Genomic DNA, 25526 nt, shown 5'->3' with positions numbered 1-25526 from the left:
GCTCTTTATTTGACTATTTTATTCTATATTTGGCTCCCAGTGATTTATATCTCTACCTGACAGTCAATCTTCAGGAAAAAATAGCTCACACGCGTCACTGTGTACGTCATCACAAACAGCCAATGACAGCACGACTACTTCCAGCGCATGCTCTCTCTGGACCAATCAAACCGCTCTGTGGCTGGTTGCTTAGAGACGCGTTGTATCCATGTTGCCGAGGAAGTAGGAAGAAGATACCCTGATGTATAATCGGCTAATATCATAAAGTTCTGCATGTTTAGAAGCCTTTTAAACGCGCCACTGATGAAATAAGAGAGTTCACGAGCTGTGTTTAAGATTCGACACGTATTATGGTGAAGTTGAGGGCGAGGTGTCTTCTTGTAGGTAAGGTTTGAGCAAGCTGTGTTAACCTTTCTAGAGCTAATGCTAAAAAACATCATGCTAAAGCACGTTTTATGTGAGTACGCACTAAAAACATGATAGCTAGTCACATAATGCTGTCCTGTATGCACCTAAACGCACTTAAAGTTGTTTTTATTACACCTCTTTTAAGACAGTATAGGACAACAAAGTTAAGGCTCCTCGCTCACGTTGTGATGATATTTGCACCCCAAACAAATGTAGCTTCCGCCTGGTAGTACATACCCTATATTTAATTGACAAATCCGTAACATTTCCTTTTTTGAAACATGTTTTGAAAATAAAATGTGTCCATACCAGCTTTCAAACTCTGCCTGCTGAAGGAGGGGAGTGGTGGACGAGTTGAATTGTACGGAAACCCAAGAGGGACATTTGCACATGCACTTTATTCCTTGTTAATGAGTGAACCCAGGTGTTTTGTCTTCTGTTGATTAACAAACAAAAAAGCTGAGCAGCATTTACAGTCTGGCATACAGGCACAGACACTGAGAAAGCATGGTTAACACACTATCATCAATCAATCAATCAATCAATCAATCAATCAATTAATCAAGCTTTATGTATACAGCTGCTTAAAGCACTTTGGGTTGCATTTGATTTGTATGAAAGGTGGCGATTGAAAAATGCACACCAACAATTAAATATGTGTAATTAAAAAAAGTTAAAGCATCAAATTAATATTAACAATATAAATAGTTAAAATAAATAAATTTTAAAAGGGTAAGGATAAAAGTTGAAAATAAAATTAAGGCTAAAAATATCAATAAAACTGAGTAGATAAATAAGATAAATAAATATAAATAGAACAAGATAACAGGTAAAATTACTAAAACAATAAAACAACATTCAAATCAATATTACAGTTAAAGTTAAGTAATAAAATTGTTAAACCCAACATAAAAGCCAGACTGAATAAATACATTTTTAGTTAACGTTTAAAAGTCTCAATATCTCCAGATCCTCCAGCAGGCTGTTCCATAGTTTGGGAGCGTAGTGGCTGAAAGCAGCGTCACCAAATGTTTTTGTTTTCCTCTGAGGAGCAGCTAAAAGAGAGGAGCCGGAGGACCTGAGAGACCTTCCTGGACACTAAAAGCATCTCTGATATGTAGTCAGGTGCAAGGCCATGCAGCGCCTTAAAAACTAGTAAAATCATTTTAAAATCAATACGATATGAGACAGCCAATGTAAAGATTTTAAAACAGCCGTAATGTGAGCACTCCTTCTGGTCCTCGTTAAAACTCTTGCTGCTGCATTTTGTATTAATTGCAGTTTGTTGATTGTGTTCTTTGGAAGACCAGAAAGGAGAGCTTTGCAGTAGTCTAGCCTGCTGGCATTAAAAGCATGCATTACTAAGACAAGCTAAAATAATATGTCAATATCTTCTCTATCTCTCTCTTTCTGTGTGTGTGTGTGTGTGTGTGCGTGCGTGTGTGTGTGTAGGAGACGCAGCAGTGGGGAAAAGTGCCCTATCCCATATGTTCAACAGTGATGGTACTCTGTTCCAGAAGAACTACAGCATGGTGAGAACTTTGATCAGAATCAGAAATACTTTATTTATCCCAGGGGGGGGGATTCAGTCATTACAGTTGCTCTATACACAATAAGTTATACAAATACAATAATAAGCTCTGTTGAAAAGACATGGTTGAAGTCCCCGGAGATCAGGAAGAGGGCACTCTGGTGGCGGGTTGGCAGAGAGGGGATGTTAACAGCTACCAGTATGACATGTGAGATCTCCCTGTGCAGATAATATGGTCGGAGGCCCAAAGCGCTCTCCGTGCCATCCCGGTCTGCCCGGACAGTCTGGAAGCCGCCAATGGAGACGTTGTGGTCGGGAATATCCTGATGCAGCCACATTGAATCTCCATCTGACTCCTGGCTAGTCCTGTTAGCCCGTCCATCTTATTAGCCAGAGATCTCACATGTTGCCCATGATGAGAGAGGAGAGACACGGCTTCTATCTCCTCTCCATAAACCTCCCTCTTCTTATACCAGCTCTCCTCCCTCGTAGCTTGATGCGTACAAATAAAAGGTTGCAGGTTTGATCTCTTGTGTAACACTCTTATATTCCCCCAGCAAGTGCATGAAGTCCCAAGCATACTGCCTTATATGCTGTGAAGCAACCTACATATAAGACTCCTCTTAAGAGAAGTATACACTGTTAGATTCACATCACACAGCCATAGTGGAGGATTCAGGTTGTAAAACAACCAGTTAAGGGATTTAGGGATTGTGCTGTGCTCTGAGTCAGGGACTAGCCACGGGCTTATATTTTTACATTCAGGTAGGATAACTGAGGCTCTTGAATATTTTTTTTGAAGGAGCAACTCATGAGGTTTAATTCTGGCTCCCTGCCAGCCCAGAATAGGCAGCAGTATTTTGGGAATACCCTGATCCAGGTGCTGTGAAGTGCTGCAATATTTTTTCTGTATTTAGTTGTTAAGTCCTGCCTGAAGGTGCAGTTGCAGTTTGTGACTCAATCAACTGAATCCAGAGCTTCATAATGTTCATTTCACATTATGTTTGTTAACAGGAAGTAAGAGGGGGTGTAAGAATTTCATAATATGGTAAAAACAGGAAAATATAAGATAAGATAAGATATTACTTTATTGATCCCCGGGGGGAAATTCAGTTGTTGCAGCAACCCAGATATAAGTACAATCAAGAATAAGTTTAAAAAAATATATAAAACATTTAAAAATAAAATAGATTAATAAAGGGAATACATCTTTAAGATATATACAAATGTTACAAATGGTTTAAATAGTAGTAATTACAGGCAGTATTAAAAATGTTTCAGTAGTGACAGGTTGACATGGTGTGATTATGGTTTGGTTATGACAGATTAAGCAATGTAAAAAATACATATGGGTTTATAATATGACTGTAAGTTGAAGTAAACAATAATAATGTTATATAACATAATATAATATAACAAAGATAATCAGTCCCTCCAGGATTTCGCAGATTTTTTTGTTGTGATTGTTGCGTCCCAAAAAGCCTGATTTTGTGACAGCTTTTTGAAAAAATTGAAAGTTGCAATTTTTCTTAAGCTTTTTTCCCCAATAACATCTCAGGGGCAAGTAAATATGCTAAATGATTGGCAGTTGTTTTTAGTGTTGTTGGTAGCCTTACTAAAAAATGCTTGAGATTCCAAATATTTTGACAAAATAAACTTTATTTGCGCACAGGTAACATCACAGACAGTCTCCATCTTAATCTTCCAGACTTTGTGAAATACTGCACTGGCATATAGTGAAACAATTAAAAACAATATTATTTAACTTGAAACTGAGAAGTAAACATGACCCTTTCCCAACTTCTTTTGAATGAAATGGTGGCATTAAATTCATTCAAATCATTTTCCTAAAACAAGCAAAAGATTCTGTTTTCAACAGATGCGTGTTTGTTCAGTGTTTGTATGACAGCGTGATGCAGTCTGTGGCCTCCATTGCAGTTTAACAGTCTGATGGCGATAACATGACAGGAAATAAATAAATAGCAAAAATAAAACAGATACCAATAAGAAAGCACACAGATATGATTTGGGAACAATAAAATGTGTGAAATAATATAGAAAATATGTAATAACAAAAGAAAATGTCAAAAATTAAGCTTGTTAAAGATACTAAAAATACAAATCTGAAAATAAAATAAACATTTTTTGACAGTTTGAAAATATTCTCAGTGTTTGCTTCTTATATAGTATTGGGAATGGAACTCTGTACTCATACCTGCCATGATCTTAGGCTCTCTTATAGATATACACAGTGCAGCTGAACGTCAATAAAGTGCTCTGAGTTACAGAATGAATAACACTAAGTCATTAACATCACATGCAGTCAATCAATCATTGATTTGGGAGTAAGGACAGATTGAATTGCCCACTTTAATGTTTGTTCTTTTTTTCTTCTGTAGTTTATTTCCCCCAGATGTAACAGTTACAAATGATCCAGACTAATGATGGTCAGTGATACTGTGGATCATTTAAAACCCGGGTACTTTCCTTAGTGGAACTCCTTGTAAGCTTTTCAAGGTCCTGCAGAGGTCTGCTGAATGTACTACAGGAATCACCGAAGTGCAAAACAGCATAATGTACCAATTAATGCTGATGCAGAGAAGGCTAATCTGCATTATTTATGCTAATCTGCACGAGGGAGGGAACTGTGTCATTAACCTGACTCTGTGATATATGGGGTCGCGGCTGCTCTCTGAGTCCCTCCGTCAGTGTTTCAGGGGATGCTCACTAAAAGCTTTCAGCACTCATGCTAGCTAATGCAGGTACGTACAGTGCAGGGACCAACACCGCATTAGCACACTAATTTCTGAGTTTACTTTTAGTCCTTGTAGCTGGTTAGGGTACAGAACGGGTTGGTGGGTGAAACACTGGACAAGAGCCAAGTGTGGGTGTGTGTGTGTTTCTGCGTGTATGTGTGTGTGGTACAGCAGCTCCTGCAGTATCAGCAGTATTGGGGGTTCTGAGGTGACAGGAACGTCGATAATTAATACAGCAGGATTCTGGAAAGCCACCAGAACAGGTACTTAACAAGCACAAACACACACAAACACACACACACAGTACACAACAACAGTGTTGAGTTCCTCCACACTGCATAGGCTGATGCACTGTAGTTTGTGATGCTGGACGTGTCTGTTCATGTTGAACCACTACAGGACAAACAGAGTAGAAAGGCGCTGACATGGTGCTGTGTCTTTCATTTACACTGGTCCACTCTGGATGTTAGCTGGGCGCTAAACTGGCCTTAACACATCTATGTGGCTGTATGATAACTCAGTAGGGATGTAATGATAACTCAGTAGGGATGTAAGGATACAGTTAACCCAGGATTCGATTAAAATCCCAATTTTTTGATTCACTAACGATTTTCAAGAAAACTGGATTCAACTCAAAATTGAAATAACTATTATTTTATTTCAACTCTCAGATATGGACAATTGCAATATATATTTTTAAAAGTCACTATAACCATTGATACTCATCAGTAATTGAAGTAATTTGACATTATGGCCAAATCTCTGTGTTTTCAAATGTCTTTGTATCAAGCAATGTTATTATTCCCCTTGTTCCCGTTATCACGAACCAATCAGAGCCACTCTTCGACCCTCTGTCCTCATTGGTCGAGCGGGCGGCCCCTACTAGGTTGTCCTGATTGGCTGGGAAGCTGGCACTACTTCCTCATAGCAAGCATTCAACAAGCATGAGAAGCAGAAGTAGGGGGAATCTGGTGGGGTGGGTTTGTGTTGACATTCAAAATCTCTCTCCAAACTGATGTTTATATCACGACTACCATCAGCAGCTTTAACAGGACCATGCATATTAATTAACACTTCTGTAAATATGGCAGAATTAGCCAAAAGGCTAGTTTGCATCTGCAGCCCCTTGCCAGACGTTAAAAAGGCTCCCTTAAAAGATCAAGATTAAACAAAAATAAATGAATAAAATGGAAATAAAAAAGGAGAGGAGAAACTAAAAGTACAAATAGCACCATACGATTAAAAATGACTAAAAGCTACACAAGGAGATGACATGACAGTCTTTGAGAAAGTGGCCAAGGACACAAAATACACAGAGCAAGACAATCTGAAGCAGCAATCAGGAAATGTTAAAGTTCATATAAAGACACCCTTACTGTTCTGTAAATTACGGTGACAGTTGCCCCCCCTATGTCTTCAGAACTTGGGGTCCAGTACTAAGGTAAACCAGATGTTAAGAGAAGCGTGTGTGCATCGTGGACATCACTTAAACCTAAATAAGAACATGTCCAACAGCCTTCGGGAGGACACTTCCTCTGGCATTAGTCAGTCTCCTGGCATCCGTGGTGCTTGTTCAATACTGGTGTTGTTTATTGTAACAAACTTATTACTATACAAGCAAACCAGTGTCACAAATTTCCTTCTACATACACATCTCAGGCTGTCAAGGTACGACACTATCAGTCATTAAACTAGCGGCATACAATTCAAATGAAGCAGCGTATAGACTGAGCAACAAATGCACACAATGAATAAACAACCCAAGCAAGCAACAACAAGTTAAACAACACAGGACAAAACAAAGTCATCCTTTTTCATTTTTAAGGTGTGTTGTAACTCAAATAAAACCACTGCACACTTTTTTTTCAGCACCTTGCAAAATAACTCAAAATGACCGTACAAAAACACCTTGTTGGAAAATTTCAGAACAATTCTAAAATAATGGAAAGTGAATGTTTCCCATATGAAAGTATTAAATATTAAAACAAATAAGGTGAATCTCGTTAAATAAACTAAAGTGCAGCTCATGCTCCTGGCTTTGAATTGACATGTATTTTTTAGGGGATATCAGGGAAAGCCGAAATGCTGCCATACCTCTGAGTTGAAACACAAAGGTGCATCCTGAACTGCTCGGTCTTCACCTGCTGCCTCCATGTCTGTTACACACAACTCAGCGAGTGACGAGAGCAGCGCAAGAGACTTCATGATGTTGAACAAGCGGAGTGAAATGCAGATAGCGCCTTCTACTGTTTAAAAATAATATCCCAATGCAAATTTTGTTGAATCGATTTTTAATCCACCCTTATTTGTATTGATTTTTTACCGTCTTGTGATATATAACTCAGCGTCCACAATCATCGACCCTGCAGTTAGAAATATGTAGAAAGTGTAGAAGAAGAGAAGATGTCACTTAGAAAGTTGGAGGAGAAGCATGCAGGTTAGCTTGTGTACCTGTAGATCAAGGCTCTGTGTCCAGCAGTCACCACTGAATTTGCTGGATGCAGTGAAACAAGCACGAAAGTGCTGGTCACGGTCTCTGCTGTTGCTATGCAACTGTTAAAACACCTACTTCAAGCCAACCGTTTCATAGTACTTGAAATGTATATATTTAAAGTTATATTTTTGGGCTTTTTGCCTTTATGATAGGACAGCTGAAGAGAGACATGGAATGTGGGGAGTAGAGCGGTGGGGGAAGACATGTAGTACAGTCATGGCCAAAAGTTTTGAGACTGACACAACTATTAATTTTCACAAAGTCTGCTGTTTCAGTTTTTATAATGGCAATTTGCATATACTCCAGAATGTTATGAGGAGTGATCAGCTCAACTGCAATTAATTGCAAAGTCCCTCTTTGTCTTGAAAATGAACTTTATCACCAAAAACACATTTCCACTGCATTTCAGCCCTGCCACAAAAGGACCAGCTAACATCATTTCAATGACACACAGGTGTCACACACATTAACACAGGTGTGGGTGTTGATGAGGACAAGGCTGGCGATCAATCTGTCATGATTGAGTGACTGGACACTTTAAAAGGAAGATGGTGCATGACACCATTGTTCCTCATCTGTTAGCCATGGTTACCTGCAAGGAAACACGTGCAGCCATCATTGCATTGCACAAAATGGGCCTAACAGGGAAGTTTATAGCAGCGAGTAAGATTGCACCTCAGTCAACCGTCTATCGAATTATCAGGAACTTCAAGGAGAGAAGTTCAATTGTTGCCAAACAGGCTCCAGGGTGCCCAAGAAAGTCCAGCAAGTGCCAGGACCGTCTCCTGAAGGTGTTACAGCTGCGGGATCGGGCCACCACCAGTGCAGAGCTTGCTCAGGAATGGCAGCAGGCAGGTGTGAGTGCATCTGCACGCACAGTGAGGCAAAGACTTTTGGAGGAAGGCCTGGTGTCAAGGAGGGCAGCAAAGAAGCCACTTCTCTCCAGTAAAAACATCAGGGACAGACTGATATTCTGCAGAAGGTACAGGGACTGGACTGCTGAGGACTGGGGTAAAGTCATTTTCTCTGATGAATCCCCTTTCCGATTGTTTGGGGCATCTGGAGGAAGGCTTGTTCGGAGAAGACGAGGTGAGCGCTACCATCAGTTCTGTCTCTTGCCAACAGTGAAGCATCCTGAGACCATTCATGTGTGGGGTTTCTTTTCGGTCAAGGGAGTGGGCTCTCTCACAATCTTGCCTAAAAACACAGCCATGAATAAAGAATGGTACCAGAACGTCCTCCGAGAGCAACTTCTCCCAACCATCCAAGGGCAGTTTGGTGATGAAGACTGCCTTTTCCAGCATGATGGAGCACCTTGCCATAAAGCAAAAGTCATAACAAAATTGCTCGGGGAACAAAACATTAAGATTTCGGGCCCTTGGCCAGGAAACTCCCCAGATCTTAATCCCATTGAGAACTTGTGGTCAATCCTCAAGAGGCCGGTGGACAATCAAAAACCCACAGATTCTGACAAACTCCAAGCATTGATTATGCAAGAATGGACAGCCATCAGTCAGGATTTGGTCCAGAAGTTGATTGACAGCATGCCAGGGAGAATTGCAGAGGTCTTGAAAAAGAAGGGTCAACACTGCAAATATTGACTTATTGCATGAATTCTGTGTAATTCTCAATAAAAGCTTTTGACACTTATGAAATGCTTCTAATTGTATTTCATTATACCATAGAAACATCTGACAAAAACACCTAAAAACCCTGAAGCAGCAGACTTTGTGAAAATGTAATATTTGTGTCATTCTCAAATCTTTTGGCCATGACTGTACATGGTAACGGTCAGGGGTCGAACCTGTGACCTCTGCGACGAGGACTATAGACTCTGTATGTGGGGTGCTTAGACCAGTTGTTCTCAAAGTGGGGTCCTGGGACCCCTGGGGGTCCGCGAATCATAGCGGGGGTCCGTAAAATACTTTGAATACATTTTTAATAAATTATAAAACTGTGCTGTGTCATTACAAAACAGCATATCCACCATTGTTATGATACCATTTAGTGGCTCGAAGGGATATATGAGTCTTGCTACTGTTAATTTTCTGAAAGCTTTTAAGATCAATTACTTGAAAAGTATAAATGCTGTCATGTTGAATCCATAAGGAATGAAATGACCCTCTGTTTTGAAGTTTACAAGTGGTATTTACTTGATTCAAATTGAAGTGTTATCTGTTTATCACTATGGTACAGGTCTGAAGTGTTTACATTGATAAGTTTTACAAAACAAATAGTTCTAAGGGCAACTAAGAGTGCAAATGGTAGTAAGCATGTGCTTTAGTGATGTGAAGTTCGGCTAATTTAAGAGAGCCGGCTCTTTTGACTCGGCTCCCAAAGAAGAGCCGGCTCTTTTGACTCCCGAACGACTTTTAGTTTAGGATCATATGTAGCCGTATGTTTTACCTTAACTTTGAAAAAAATAATGGTTTGTGTTGAAAACCCTTTTACGTACAGTGTTTTAATGAGAAGCCTTATAATTACCCAATTTATTCTGTTACGAAACCATTCTTGCCCTAACCCTAGGTTTAGGATTAGGGTTAGGATTAGGATTAGGGTTAGGGTTTGGATTAGGGTTAGGGTTAGAATTAGGGTTAGGGTTAGGATTAGGGTTAGGGTTAGGGTTGGTGTTAGGATTACAATTAGGGTTAGAATGAGGGTTAGGATTAGGGTTAGGGTTAGGATTAGGGTTAGAGTTGGTGTTAGGGTTACATTTAGGGTTAGGGTCACGATTAGGGTTAGGGTTAGAATGAGGGTTAGGGTTAGGATTAGGGTTAGGATTAGGGTTAGGGTTAGGGTTAGGGTTTGGGTTAGGATTAGGGTTAGGGTTAGGGTTAGGGTTAGGATTAGGGTTAGGATTAGGGTTAGGGTTAGGATTAGGGTTAGGGTTAGGATTAGGGTTTGGGTTAGGATTAGGGTTAGGGTTAGGGTTAGGGTTGGTGTTAGGGTTATGATTAGGGTTAGGATTAGGGTTAGGGTTAGGATTAGGGTTAGGATTAGGGTTTGGGTTAGGGTTAGGATTAGGGTTAGAGTTGGTGTTAGGGTTACAATTAGGGTTAGGGTCACGATTAGGGTTAGGGTTAGAATGAGGGTTAGGATTAGGGTTAGGGTTAGGGTTAGGATTAGGGTTAGAGTTGGTGTTAGGGTTACAATTAGGGTTAGGGTCACGATTAGGGTTAGGGTTAGATAGGATTAGGGTTAGGGTTAGGGTTAGGGTTGGTGTTAGGGTTGGTGTTAGGGTTACGATTAGGGTTAGGATTAGGGTTAGGGTTAGGATTAGGGTTTGGGTTAGGATTAGGGTTAGGGTTAGGTTTAGGGTTGGTATTAGGGTTACGATTAGGGTTAGGAATAGGGTTAGGGTTAGGATTAGGGTTAGGGTTAGGATTAGGGTTTGGGTTAGGGTTAGGATTAGGGTTAGGGTTAGGGTTAGGGTTACGATTAGGGTTAGGGTTACGATTAGGGTTAGGGTTAGGGTTAGGATTAGGGTTAGGGTTAGGGTTAGGATTAGGGTTAGGGTTAGAATTAGGGTTAGGGTTACGATTAGGGTTAGGGTTAGAATTAGGGATTAGGGTTACGATTAGGGTTAGGGTTAGGGTTCTGGTTCTGTTTGCTTGAGTTTGGTTAGGGTTAGGATTAGGGTTAGGGTTAGGATTAGGGTAAGGGTTAGGGTTAGGGTTAGAATTAGGGTTAGGGTTAGGGTTAGGATTAGGGTTAGGGTTAGGGTAAGGATTAGGGTTAGGGTTTGGGTTAGAATTAGGGTTAGGCTTAGAATTAGGGTTAGGGTTAGGGTTCTGGTTCTGTTTGCTTGAGTTTGGTTCTGGTTCTGCTTGCTTGAGTTTGGTTCTGGTTCTGATTGCTTGAGTTTGGTTCTGGTTCTGTTTGCTTGAGTCTGGTTCTGGTTCTGTTACCTTTGGTTCGGTTCTGGTTCGGTTCTGGTCGGTTCTGGTCGGTTCTGGTCGGTTCTGGTTCGGTTCTGGTCGGTTCTGGTTCGGTTCTGGTTCGGTTCTGGTCGGTTCTGGTTCGGTTCTGGTTCGGTTCTGGTCGGTTCTGGTTCGGTTCTGGTTCGGTTCTGGTTCGGTTTCGGTCCAGTATGGTTCGGTTCGGTTCTGGTTCGTTTCTGGTTCGGTTCTGGTTCGGTTCTGGTATGGTTCGGTTCTGGTTCTGGTTCTTTTCGGTTCTGGTTCTGGTTCGGTTCTGGTTCGGTTCTGGTTTGGTTTGGTTCTGGTTCGGTTCGGTTCGGTTCTGGTTCGGTTCTGGTTCGGTTCTGGTTCGGTTCTGGTTCGGTTCAGTTCTGGTTCGTTTCTGGTTCTGTTTGCTTTAGTTTGGTTCTGGTTCTGTTTGCATGAGTTTAGTTCTGGTTCTAACCCTAACCCAAATTCTAACCCTAACCCTAATCCTAACCCTAATCCTAATCGTAACCCTAATCCTAACCCTAATCCTAACCCTAACCCTAATCCCAACCCTAACCCTAACCCTAACCCTAACCCTAATCCTAATCCTAACCCTAATCGTAACCCTAACCCTAATCGTAACCCTAATCCTAACCCTAATCCTAACCCTAACCCTAATCCTAACCCTAACCCTAATCCTAACCCTAATCGTAACCCTAACCCTAACCCTAATCCTAACCCTAACCCTAATCCTAACCCTAACCCTAATCCTAACCCTAACCCTAATCCTAACCCTAACCCTAACCCTAACCGTAACCCTAACCCTAACCCTAATCGTAACCCTAACCCTAATCGTAACCCTAACCCTAACCCTAACCCTAATCGTAACCCTAACCCTAACCCTAACCCTAATCGTAACCTTAACCCTAATCGTAACCTTAACCCTAATCGTAACCCTAACCCTAACCCTAACCCTAATCGTAACCCTAACCCTAATCGTAACCTTAACCCTAATCGTAACCCTAACCCTAATCCTAACCCTAACCCTAATCCTAACCCTAACCCTAACCCTAACCCTAATCCTAACCCTAACCCTAATCGTAACCCTAACCCTAATCGTTACCATAACCCTAACCCTAATCCTTACCCTAACCCTAATCGTAACCCTAACCCTAACCCTAATCGTAACCCTAACCCTAACCCTAACCCTAACCCTAATCGTAACCCTAACCCTAACCCTAACCCTAATCGTAACCTTAACCCTAATCGTAACCCTAACCCTAACCCTAATCCTAACCCTAACCCTAACCCTAATTCTAACCCTAACCCTAATTCTAACTCTAACCCTAACCCTAATCGTAACCTAACCCTAATCCTAACCCTAACCCTAATCGTAACCTAACCCTAATCCTAACCCTAATCCTAACCCTAACCCTAACCCTAATCCTAACCCTAACCCTAACCCTAATCGTAACCCTAACCCTAACCCTAATTGTAACCCTAATCCTAACCCTAACCCTAATCCTAACCCTAACCCTAACCCTAATCCTAACCCTAATCCTAACCCTAACCCTAACCCTAACCCTAATCCTAACCCTAACCCTAACCCTAACCCTAACCCTAATCGTAACCCTAACCCTAACCCTAACCCTAATCGTAACCCTAACCCTAATCGTAACCTTAACCCTAATCGTAACCCTAACCCTAACCCTAATCGTAACCCTAACCCTAACCCTAATTGTAACCCTAATCCTAACCCTAACCCTAATCCTAACCCTAACCCTAACCCTAATCCTAACCCTAACCCTAACCCTAATCCTAACCCTAACCCTAACCCTAACCCTAACCCTAATCGTAACCCTAACCCTAACCCTAACCCTAATCGTAACCCTAACCCTAATCGTAACCTTAACCCTAATCGTAACCCTAACCCTAACCCTAATCGTAACCCTAACCCTAATTCTAACCCTAACCCTAATTCTAACTCTAACCCTAACCCTAATCGTAACCTAACCCTAATCCTAACCCTAACCCTAATCGTAACCTAACCCTAATCCTAACCCTAATCCTAACCCTAACCCTAACCCTAATCCTAACCCTAACCCTAATCGTAACCCTAACCCTAATTCTAACCCTAACCCTAATTCTAACCCTAACCCTAATCCTAACCCTAACCCTAACCCTAATCCTAACCTTACCCTAACTCGAACCCTAACCCTAACCCTAATCCTAACCCTAACCCTAATCCTAACCCTAACCCTAACCCTAATCCTAACCCTAACCCTAATCCTAACCCTAACCCTAACCCTAATCCTTACCCTAACCCTAATCGTAACCCTAACCCTAACCCTAACCCTAATCGTAACCCTAACCCTAATCGTAACCTTAACCCTAATCGTAACCCTAACCCTAACCCTAATCGTAACCCTAACCCTAACCCTAATTCTAACCCTAACCCTAATTCTAACTCTAACCCTAACCCTAATCGTAACCTAACCCTAATCCTAACCCTAACCCTAATCGTAACCTAACCCTAATCCTAACCCTAATCCTAACCCTAACCCTAACCCTAATCCTAACCCTAACCCTAATCGTAACCCTAACCCTAACCCTAATTGTAACCCTAATCCTAACCCTAACCCTAATCCTAACCCTAATTCTAACCCTAACCCTAATTCTAACCCTAACCCTAACCCTAATCCTAACCTTACCCTAACTCGAACCCTAACCCTAACCCTAATCCTAACCCTAACCCTAACCCTAATTCTAACCCTAACCCTAATCGTAACCCTAACACCAACCCTAACCCTAACCCTAATCCTAACTCTAACCCTAACCCTAACCCTAACCCTAACCCTAATCGTAACCCAAACTGAGGACATTAATAATGTTTGTTCCAGTTTGGATCTGGTTCTGTTTGCCAAACTCAAGCAAACAGAACCAGAACCAAACTCAAGCAAACGGAACCAGAACTAAACTGGAACAAACATTATTAATGTCCTCAGTTTGGCATTGAGAAAAATCAGATGGGCTCATCCGGTTTCTCCTTTCAGTGAGTATTTGTCCGGTCTTCAAGAAGACTCTCTCAGAAGGAACAGATGAAGCCACGATACACAGCCTCCCCTCCATCACCTGTATCCTATATCCTCACATGTGATTGGCTGCATGGCCACCATGCTGACCAATCAAAACAAAGTTCTGCTGTGAGCAGAGCTGGGGCTGAGCACTGTGAGAGCTAAGCAGCGAAAGGAAAAAACTGGGAGCCGGCTCTCTCTTGATGCGAGCCGGCTCTTCTGATTCACTATAAAGCAGAGTCAACATCCAGGTAGTTTTGGCATACTGCAGATTTTGCTCTTGTTCACATTCTACATACTGAATTTTGGCCAAATCAGTACGTACTGCTAGTATAGTAGGTGGTTTAGAAAGCAGACACTGTGGCTGTTTTCGGTAAAATTTCACAGTATGCATCTGTCCAGTCTTCCTCGCGTTCTGTTTCCCACAATGCACAGCGCTCGTTACGCTTTTCTCTTTTTCTTCTTTTTTGACGGGGGGAACTCAGTTTTTAGTTTCTGTGAAAATGATTAAATTACATATAAACCACTTCTTAACTTTTAAATTATATGTGATGTTAAAGAAGCAGTTTATCTATCAACTTGGTCGTTGTTTACTTCCGCTTCCCAAAACCGGAATTCCAGTGACGTCTGGCCCAGCACACTGCAACACAAATGGAGCAGAACAGTCATACTACATACTAAATTCAAACCCAGTATGTAGTGGGTTCTCAAACTTTTTGGAGCCAGGGACTCCTTACAGGTGAGAAAATTGTACAAGGACCCCCTCATAACTGTAACACAGATTAAGCACATGCTTACTACCATTTGCACTCTTATTTCCCTTGGAACTATTTGTATTGTAAAACGTATCAATGTAAACACTTACAGACCTGTACCATAGTGATAAACAGATAACACTTCAATTTGAATCAAGTAAATACCACTTGTATACTTTAAAACAGAGGGTCATTTCATTCCTTGTGGACTCAACATGACAGCATTTATACTTTTCAAGTAATTGATCTTAAACGCTTTCAGAAAATTAACAGTAGCAAGACTCACATATCCCTTCAAGCCAGCAAATGGTATCATAAAAATGGTGTATGCTGTTTTGTAATGACACAGCACAGTTTTATAATGTATAAATGTATTCTAATTATTTCACAGACCCCCAAACATTTATTTAGGGAGTCATTTATCTTTGCATTGCATTGAACAGTCAATTAACAGAACTGAACAACTAATTAATGTCAACTTTGAACATGAATTGAAATCTGAAAACTATTTTAAAGTTATTTTACCAAACAATAAAAGTCTAAATTATATTTAAAACAATTCAAGGCAGAAGCTTTTACAAGCCTTTTGGTTTAAATATCCCATTAGGTTCTCTGGGGTGTCAAATTATTTAAAAAGTGCTCCAGAAATAAATGCTCAATAATTTGAATAGATCTGAATAAAAGTATCTTAAACGTCTTATTTAGTTCTGCTGAGAATAAAAAGATTTCACAGTTATTCCTGTGAGACGTGGTTTATCCTTTTTTTTACTGCTGCTTTGAATTTTTGAAGTAATTTGTAAGAAAAAGAGAGAAACAAATAAAAGTGGATCTCTTTACTGTCTCCTCTACCTGATCAGTGTACGTATACGTTTCCAAATACCTCTGTCTGCTAAAACGGGCTCTGTGCATGAAATCCAATGCTTTATGATGGCTGTGCATACTCAGAGCATCATGAATAGATCACGGAGCGTCATGACTCAGAGGTGCATTAGCAGTTTAAGCAGCATTAGATGTGTCAGGTTGGATTTTCTCCTGGAGATTTCACTGCAGATGGAAACAGGGAACAGCGTGTCCTTTCCGTCCCGAGCGAAGACAAAAGCACGCGGCGCTCTGAAGAGTTATTCCTCGTTTGGAGACGTCGTATAGTCATCCCTCATGTTCTTCAACTTTTCATTTTGAAGGGTAGCGGAAGCTGTCGGCCATTCTGCTCACGTCCTCCTTTGAAAATGTCAGACGGCCCGTTAGCAATATTCCAAGCTTATTTGTTACTAATAGGCCTTCATTGACATTCCAGTGAGAGGCTTCCTATGCATCACACCAGCTCATTAGACCGCTGCACCGTCTGCTTATGTGTGTGTGTGTGTGTGATCCGTGTTATGAACTGTTGCTGTGTATGATTCAGGTAAATGTTGGTCCTGTGTGTGTGTGTGTTTGTCTTTCACAGAGGCAGAGAGTGTGAAATGTATGAGTGTGTGTGTGTGTGTTTGCAGAGTTTCAGTCTCTGGCATTTGACACGCTCAGTTAAGTGTGAGCTCAGGAGATCAGATCAATTTAGAGTTTGATGCTGATGTGAAGAAAAAAAAAAAACCTCCTCTTGCTTCTTCAAGGTCACCACTGATCTCACACCAGTGGATACACAGTGGCGAAAGGCAGGCTGCAAGCATCCAGTCCACTTAGGACTTCATTAGATCTCCAAGCCCTGTGAAGAACGTGCATCTGTCATAAGACCATATTTATCATATCCTGCTTACCCTCTGCTGCCTGCACTCTAATCTCGTTTTATATCTCCCCTGCTGTACCTCTGTGAGCTGCCCTGGATGAAGTTTAAGAAATATCCACCTCTCATGTCTCCATCCTCTGCACCAAAACTCAAAAAGTTTAGATTCTTGAGATTGCAGAGAAGACTACATTTTTAATCATATACTTCTGCAAAACAAGACAGAGATGTTATTTCTGTCTCAGGTCACCTTGTTCCTGTAATATGAGTTCATACTTTCACTATTTGTGTTGTTTTATAATCTTTGTGAGGAAACTATCAACACTTATTTTGTTAAAGCAGCTATAAGAGGCGTGTGGACAAAGTCCACGGTTGCTTCACCAACGAGAGGGGAGTGTTTAAGTCTACAATCTGACCACTATAATGCTAAATATTCTAATTTCCATGTACTGCACCTTTAAGACACTTTTATTTGACAAATTTACAGTTCTAGCTCACTTTCAACGTATGAGGAAGTGAAGGTTTGAGCCAGACCCGAGAGTTTCCTTTTATTGATAAAGCAACTTGTACATCACCTGATAGACTAAGTTAGCAACTATCTGGTTAGCTTAGTTAAGCATTTAACTGTTAAAACTTAAAACACTCTCTTCTCTCTGGTTGAGATTAAAAAGAGATGAAGTAGCTTTTAAGAAAGTGAATATCATCACGAAGAGAAACAGTGCTCAAGTTGGATACTGATGTATGTCTGTGTTTGTCATGGATGTTTTCAGACCCTGATTATTATTATTATTATTATTATTATTATTATTATTATTATTATTATTATTATTAACAATAATAATGACACAAATATAATAATTATTATGATTATAAAATAATCACAATAATAACAACAATAATAAAATAGTAATAATAATAATAATAATAATAATAATAATAATAATAACAATAGTAATCAATATTACTTGTATTAGTATTATTATTCTTTTTCTTCTATATAATGACAATAATAATTATAATGACACACTAATAATAATAATAGTTATGATAAGAAGAACAACTATAGTAATAATAACAATAATAATCATTATTATTTGTATTATTATTATTATTATTATTATTATTGTTGTTGTTTTTCTTTTTCTTCTATATAATAATAATAATGACACACATAATAATAATAATTATAACAATGACAATAATAATTATTAAATAATAATAAAAGAACAACAACGAATATAATAATAATACAAAAAAAATAATAATCATTTTGTTATTATAACTATTATTATTGTTGTTGTTGTTTTTCTTCTTCTTCTTCTTTTTCTTCTTCTTCTTCTTTTTCTTCTTCTTCTTCTTCTTCTTCTTCTTTTTCTTCTTCTTCTTCTTCTTTTTCTTCTTCTTCTTTTTCTTCTTCTTCTTCTTCTTTTTCTTCTTCTTCTTTTTCTTCTTCTTCTTCTTTTTCGTCTTCTTCTTCTTCTTTTTCGTCTTCTTTTACGTCTTCTTCTTCTTCTTCTTCTTTTTCGTCTTCTTTTTCTTCTTCTTCTTCTTCTTCTTTTTCGTCTTCTTCTTCTTCTTCTTCTTCTTCTTCTTCATCTTTTTCTTCTTCTTCTTCTTCTTCTTCTTCTTCTTCTTCTTCCTCTTCTTCTTCTTCTTCTTCTATATAATAACAACAATAAAAAAAATTAAATAGTAATGATAATAATAATAACAATTTGATTGAAGATTTTGCTGTCCTTCAAAGTTATTCATCAGTATTGTCACCTTCTACTGCCTGCATGCCATTTCTATCTTTTCAACCAAATAACTGGTTTTAATATCTAGACTTTGTCATCCACTAATATTTCAACCTTTAGCGTTTTTTCTCCAGCCACAAAATTAAAATTATAACCCTCTCTCATCCGTCCTGAACCGTTCTATCAGTCAAATTAAGAAAAGGGAAAACAACCTCTAAACTGTGATCTGCTAAAAGGACTGGAGACTAGACTACAAACAACAGACAAACTACTACCTACCAGTAAATGTCAACCCGGTATAAATGTAACCTCCACCCTTACATTTTTATTAACCTTTAAGACGCTCACTCTGTCTTCATTGTTGCCACTGTTGGGCCCAAAGGAGGCCTGTATCTCACTTTGGCTTGGACAGAGCTGCTGTTTGTCTCCCTAAAGGCTTTCTTCTTTATTGAGATGTTAAGAATAATAAGATTCACAGTAATGGAGACACATGAGAGAAGGTTTCAGGACGGTGGAGCTGCTTTCAAGCCAAGCCAAGCTGCTAATTAGTCATGCTTGTGTTTCGACATTAACAATAAATCAAACCAGACAGTTTGTTTTGCCACTGTGTATGGTGTCAACTCGGTGCCAGCAAAACGTCTCTTTTCTTTTCTTCTCTTTCTTTTTCTGTATAAACCCACAGGAAGATTATTGTAGCTGTAAAGTGTTCAGTGATAAAACAGCTACAATCAGATTTGAGTAAGTGCTGCTTTTGTGGAAAAACTGATTAGACTACCTTTCAAATTAGAGCTTTTATAGAGTTGTCTTTCACCATAAAGACCAAACATAAACTGCACATTTAAGATCTGCTAGCTTTACATTGTGGTTGCATGAATTAACATCTTGCTTGTGGTTCTTCTGCAGACAGCTGGAGTGGAGCTGCTGATGAAATGTGTCAACATCCCAGAGACCAACGACAGCGTGGTGAGTCCATTCACTGAACATCTTCACAAGGCGACCAATATAACTTCATTGCTTCCCAGCTGAGCAGACATAAAAATCATCAATCCATATTTTCAGACACAGACACATATTTCAAAACAGCCGTGTATCGATTAGTTGTCATTACTGACGAAAACTGATGACAGAATTAGTCGCCAACAAATTTAATTGTCTGTAATGTGTCAGTTACATCATTGCCCCATGCTTGGAGCTGATATAACATTGCTGCTGAGTTGCTTAGGGGTGAACTATCTTGCATCCTTACATCTCTGCAGAGAGCTGTGCACAAAACAGTGACAGGGTAAATAAAACATAGCAAAATGGCAGCCAATGCAACACCGATGGGTCTGATACGGTGGCCCTGAAGTGCAAATCACAACAGCAATTCTGAAAACACTACGACAAATCAGAAAACACTACGACATTAACCACACCAGAAGAAGTAGATACCCTCGGGGGACATGACTCGTCGCTGATTGGACTGGTCTATCCTTTGACCCGGAAGGACATGGTTTGGTTAATGTTGTAGTGTTTTCTGATTTTCCGTTGTGATTTGCACAGGGCCACTGCAGTCTGACATCCAGGAGCATGTCACTCTCAGTGATGCACAGAAAAGAAACATGGAAAGCAGACCGTAATCGGTAATATGCAAGCTTTGAAGTGAATGCATGTCAGACATCAATTGTGACATTCAACTTAACAGTCCAAAGTTACAGTTCTCTTCATAGCCAAGACAAAAACATCTTAATCCACCATGAGCAGAGCACTTTGCAGCATTTTTTCCAAGTTACAGTGGCAAGGACAAACTTCCTTTTAACAGGCAGAAACCTCCAGCAGGACCAGACTCATGTTAGACACACATCAGCTGAGACCGAGTTTGGGTTGGAAAGAAGGATAGAGGGGATTAAGAGAGAGATGATAGTGGTAAGATGGATACCTACGAGACAAGGGAGCTCAGGGACTCCAAAAAGGACTATGGCTAGTAACTTTAATGGGACAGGGAGGGTTTAAGTAAGTGATGGGGGGAGAGAGGGGTTAAGCAATTCCTCGACCATGTATACGTTCATTCCGCTTTAAATTAATTCCGGTCGTTCTGCTCATGCTCGTTCCCTTGTCCTGTCGCGATGACGCACATACTCCGCGCTGGTGGGCACATATTTCAGGCTGAGGTAGAGCAGCCGTTGCACTAACCGCATTTGATTCGCCAAAGTACAGTCATCCGCCTCCCTTCTCTGGTCCTCTCTCTCTCTTCTCCTCCTCAGCTGACAAAAGTGAAGCAGTACGTTTGTGTCGAGCTGCTTTTTTAAAAACTATAGTCAAAATCAAAGCGAAATTCGAACTTATTGTGTGGTCTTCCATGTTGTAACCGAAAATGAAAGGAGCAGGAAATGGAGTCTGTTTTCTTCCGGTAAATGTAAATACGTCACGCCCACCAATGTCCAATCAGAACCCTTCCCAACCCCCAGACGTTAAGAGGAATTGAATAAAAACAATTAAACGTGTTTTCCATGTAAACCTCAATTCGGAATTACTATTTCCATGTAAACACGAAGGAGAAAACTTTAATTCCGAATTATTTAATTCCAAATTATTAATTCAGGATTAAAAAACATCATGTAACCGTGGTCAGTGTGTCAGTTCCCCCGGCAGTCTAAGCCTATAGAGGCATAACCAAGATAAAAGCGGGTCCAAACCTGAGTCAGCTCTAACTATAAGCTTTATAATAAAGGAAAGTTTGAAGCCTACTCTTAAAAGTAGAGAGGGTGTCTGCCTCCTGGACCCTGACTGGTAGATGATTCCAAAGGAGAGGTGCCGTTAGATATGTTGTTTCATACGTTGTAATGAACATTATGCTCATCTGAATTTTCCCTATCCATTGCCTTTTTATTGAAGAGTTAGGAAGCAGTTAAAGTACAGATGTTTGATAGATCCCCCGTGGTCATAATACTTGCACCTTGAAATAAAGCAGTACATTTTGTCCATTTAATAAAAGCATAAAATATTGTCCACAGTGTGACTGTGCTGAATCCTGCCTCCTCCATCTCGTGTCCTCCACACGGATGAAACTTTTATGAAATTGGTTAAATCAACTGATGGGGTTGGTGATAATAGGAATGCATTACTCACTGTGACAGAAGATCTCCTTGATATGTGATGCAGTTAGTTTCCTATCTGTGTTCAGTAAGCGATGGGGTAGCATTGTAGGAAGAACAGTGATGCCTGAGCAAGAGGAAGCACAAGGAATGGTAAGTTTAAAACCCTGCAATTTGACTAAATCTCCATGTCTAACACTTCTTCCCTCCCTCTCCTCTCGCCTCTCCCCTCCAGGAGCTCTACATCATAGACTCTGCAGGGAAGGAGACGTTAGTGGAAGCCTGCGAGAAGATGGTGAGGCTTGTTTCTCCAAAGTTTTCCATTTGCATGAAACTAGACTGAAATATACCATCCAGGAGTGGGGATAAAGGAGCTGCTGTTTTTACTCTTTCCCTCTCCTCTTCACATGTTGAATCTGAACTCCTGCCCGTCACCTTCCCCTCCATAGTGGGGCGAGCTGTCGTTGCTGTGCCTGGTCTTTGACCTGACCAGTGAGCAGTCGTTTGCCAACTGCAGCCACTGGATGGAGAGAGTTCAGGCTCACTGCCAGGGTCGCCTTGTTCCAGGTAACAACAAGTAAAGGTCAAAGTAGAGAAGAGCCAGGGATAGAAGTTTGAAGTACCTCTTGATTATTTCTTGATTTTCTCAGTGATGATGTGATATGAAGGACTTGTATTTTTCTCAAATTATCAATTAACCGAACATTTTCATTTTTATTCACGCCTGATTTTCAGTCATAAATCACATTAACCATTTATGGTCACAGTAATGTTAACTTTTAGTGTTTCTTCATTGGCATTCTGAGCTGATGTATTAATAGCCACAGAAGCTGATTAAGGTCTTCTGGCCTCATAACTTTTAAAGTCTGGTGACATTTCCTCAGTTCTCTAACTCTACCGAAGCCCATTCCAAGTTAAGTTTTGTGTTTGGTGCCCGTCTTTCCTTTCATTCAAGATCTTATCTTCTAACCTCCCTCTTTCTCTCCTTTTTATTCCTTGCTGATGACAGCAGCCGTTAACTATGAATCTTTAGTTTTGTGAAAGCAGCATTAGAAACGTCCTCCATGTTGTTTACTGATTTATAATGCTAACGGAGGCTGACGTTTTTGCCACAGTGTCAAAAAGTAATGATGAAGTGAGTCGACCTCCTTTCAGATTGATTTGGCTTTATGTGTAGGAACAGGTTTTTCCAATTTTCAGAGAAATTAGACAACTTCCCACATAGCAAAATTGGTCTGATAGGTCTGGGCCAGATCTGGCATCAAGCCGGCACTGCTGGCTGACTGCTGGCATGGCAAGTGGTATGTCAACCGGATGTGGACCAGGTCTGGCAATGATGGCATTGTATATATGATGGCATGCCACATCAGGCCAGACTCGGACTCGGCCAACATACCCAGTCTAAGTGTATTGTGGGCCAGAACCGGGCCAGACCAATTTTGCTATGCGGGTTAGTTATGGAGTTTTGACCAAGCAGCAACCTCTGGCTGCGAGAATTGAAGCCCATGCAGAAGTGTTATAAACTACAGTTTATAAAGAATCCGCTTGGGATTAGCTCCCGAAGTACCAGAAACCACATACACACCAATTCCAAAAAGCCGATCTTTACAGCAGACATAAACATGTTTACAGCCTGGTACAAACTAGTGTAGTCTGGATAGCTCATGTGTTGATCGGCACACACTGTACTGGGGTTGAGTTTTTTCATAATGGGTCAATTTCAAAGATATTAAGATTACGAGTTTTCCATTATGAGAGGCACAGCTGACTTGATTGACAGGCGGGAACACTGTAGCTGTTGGCTAGGAGACTCAAAGTACACCTCTGTACGTCACACTCGCTCGACAGCAGTCATGTTGAGTTCAACTTTTCCAATATGGCTGCCGCCACCGACTGGCCTCAAAACAGCGCTTCAGAAACAGATGGGTGACATCACGGATACTACGTACATTATTTACACAGTCTATGGTTTTGACCAATAGGAGTCAGTATCAAACACAGCTGGGTGATAGTGAACATGGATAGAATCAGATGACGATCATTCATGTGTCAGTCCCTCCAGGATTTTGCAGGATTTTTTTGTGATTGTTGCGGCCCAAAAAGCCTGAATTTGCGACAGCTTTTTGAAAAAAGTCCATGAAAGGACTGTATTGCACATTCACGACGGTCCCTAAATGCACCTCGCAGCGACAGAGGCACAGACACGGCACTCTGAAATGAATCTGCATCTTTAATGACTAGAAATTGATCAAAACTTACTAAATGTGTCTGATGTATCACCAAACTGGATTAAATCAAGCTGAAGACTGGAGCTTTTTACGGCAATGGCTGCAACAACATCAAACCTCAAATATTAAACAGACATCCCCCAATGGTGTCTTTGTCACTAACGCACACCGGGGGGTAAAAATCATCAATGAAGATGAGACAGATGCATGGAGGAGGGAGAGCTGGTTCATAAAGCACACCTGCTGCAGGTAGGTGACCAAGCTAACACTGAGCCCCTCAGATAATAACTCTAGTATCTATAAATAACAACGTCGTCATCGTCACTTGTCCTGCCTGCTGTCCTCCCTTTACACCCGTTCTCTGTGCGTGTTTTGTTGTTGAAAAGTGCCGATCAAGTGAGGACTTACGTTTATGTTACAAGGAAGTCAAATTGCTGACGAAACCGATGACGTACATGGGCTGAGATTAATGTAATTGGTCAAATTTGCGGGAAAGTTGCGGTGATTGTATAAAATTGCAAGGCCGTGAAAAAATCGTGCTGATTAGTTGAATTTGCATTGATAGTTGTGATCGCGAAATCGCGACTTCCTGGAGGGACTGATGTGTAGTTTGAAGGTCCTGAGGCTAAAGTTAATCCAATGTTTGAATCCAAAGCAATGTTTCAATACTTGGTCAAATATTCCTTTTTGGGTTTTTTATTCCCCCTTGTCTGTGAAGGTTCTCAGTCATCCAGGTCATGGTAATCCAAAGCTTGATCTGCAAGGCAACTTGGACCGGTAGAAATTCTTGAAGACGTTTCACCTCTCCTTTGTAAGAAGCCTTTCGGAGGAGAGGTGAAACGTCTTCAAGAATTTCTACCAGTCCAGCTGCCTTACATATCAAGCTTTGGTTTATTCCCCCTTCTTTTTCCCTGTGTGACCATATGTGTATTTGTGTGTGTGTGTCTCAGGTGTCCTTGTGGGCAACAAGTCAGACCTGTCTGCTCGAAGGGAGGTCCAGGCTTCTGTTGCCCAGGACTGGGCCCAAGGCCAGGGGTTGGAGTACCACGAGACATCAGCTGTAAGTGCACCTCAACATGGACATTATATTCTACCAAAGGGGTCATGTTGTATGACTGTATGAGCAGCAAACACCATCAATCATCACATCCTTGGGGTTTTGTGTTTGTCTCTTACAGAAGGATAAGGAGAACTGCGATGCACCGCTCCTCAGTTTAGCCCGGGCCTTCCACTCTCTGTACAGAGAACGTCTGGAGACCATCCAGAACCTCAGTCCAGGCTAGATCCCTCCAGAGTAACACACACATTGACTTTCCACTCATAACTTAATAAACGCAGGTTTCCATTCAGAAAATGTAATAAGCTGACATCTGCACATGTCAGCTGATCTGATGAAACTCTGCTCTTTTGTATCCACCTGGCAGACGACGGCTTGTTCAGGATGATATTTTGATATGACCGTGAATAAAGATGTTTTTCTAAGATGACGTGGGGTCTATCATTACACAGCGGGGTTTACTTTCACAGGGTCATCAGCAGAGCCACGATGGAACATTTCAGCTCTTTGTGGAGGAAAGAGCAGAGTCTGCAGAGTCTGCACCTTCTCTCCTCCTCTGTCCTTATCTGCTCCGGATTTTATGCAGGATAAGAGATTCAAGCTCAGCCTTATTTATTCCTCCCTGCCCGTACTTTTTAATATGTTATTATAATCACAATGACACTTTTTGCTGTCTTCATTGTTTTCCTCATCTCTCCTTCACTTGCTCTGCTCTCTCCTCTGTCTCACTTTTTATCAGTTTTTCTCTTTTTGTTGCTTTTTTTTTAAAAACTCATCCTACCTGCTCTCTCTCTCTCTGTCCTCTT

The 25526-nt window shown here is 40.6% G+C and overlaps 2 protein-coding genes across 4 annotated transcripts in view; one reads left to right on the top strand and one right to left on the bottom strand.

The window, feature by feature from the left end:
* LOC117815662 (synaptogyrin-1-like) overlaps nt 1-797 on the bottom strand; it is a 60568-nt gene extending 59771 nt beyond the window's left edge. Inside the window, exon 1 of one of the 3 annotated variants that reach the window (XM_034687504.1) lies at nt 718-797. The gene's annotated coding sequence lies outside the window, so the exon portion shown is untranslated. The remainder of the gene's footprint in view (nt 1-717) is intronic. The other 2 variants (XM_034687503.1, XM_034687502.1) reach the window with 2 other exon arrangements.
* On the top strand, nt 182-25150 carry ift27 (intraflagellar transport 27 homolog (Chlamydomonas)). Its single transcript, XM_034687507.1, has 7 exons — nt 182-384; nt 1861-1940; nt 19265-19324; nt 21671-21730; nt 21885-22002; nt 24614-24723; nt 24842-25150. The coding sequence occupies exons 1-7, from the start codon at nt 351-353 to the stop codon at nt 24944-24946; spliced, it is 567 nt and encodes a 188-aa protein (XP_034543398.1). The 5' UTR covers nt 182-350; the 3' UTR covers nt 24947-25150.
* Nucleotides 25151-25526: the final 376 nt, after the last annotated feature.

This window comes from Notolabrus celidotus, chromosome 7, assembly GCF_009762535.1.
Source record: "Notolabrus celidotus isolate fNotCel1 chromosome 7, fNotCel1.pri, whole genome shotgun sequence".
NCBI lineage: Eukaryota > Metazoa > Chordata > Actinopteri > Labriformes > Labridae > Notolabrus > Notolabrus celidotus.
This window is presented reverse-complemented; position numbering and strand designations above follow the sequence as displayed.

What these genes read in the sequence shown, in the direction of transcription:
- ift27 (XM_034687507.1), top strand. Translation starts at nt 351, where the DNA reads ATGGTGAAGTTGAGGGCGAGGTGTCTTCTTGTAG. An exon ending in TCCAGAAGAACTACAGCATG is followed by an intron (nt 1,941 to 19,264) that starts GTGAGAACTTTG and finishes GTTCTTCTGCAG; the next exon opens with ACAGCTGGAGTGGAGCTGCT. An exon ending in AGTACCACGAGACATCAGCT is followed by an intron (nt 24,724 to 24,841) that starts GTAAGTGCACCT and finishes TGTCTCTTACAG; the next exon opens with AAGGATAAGGAGAACTGCGA.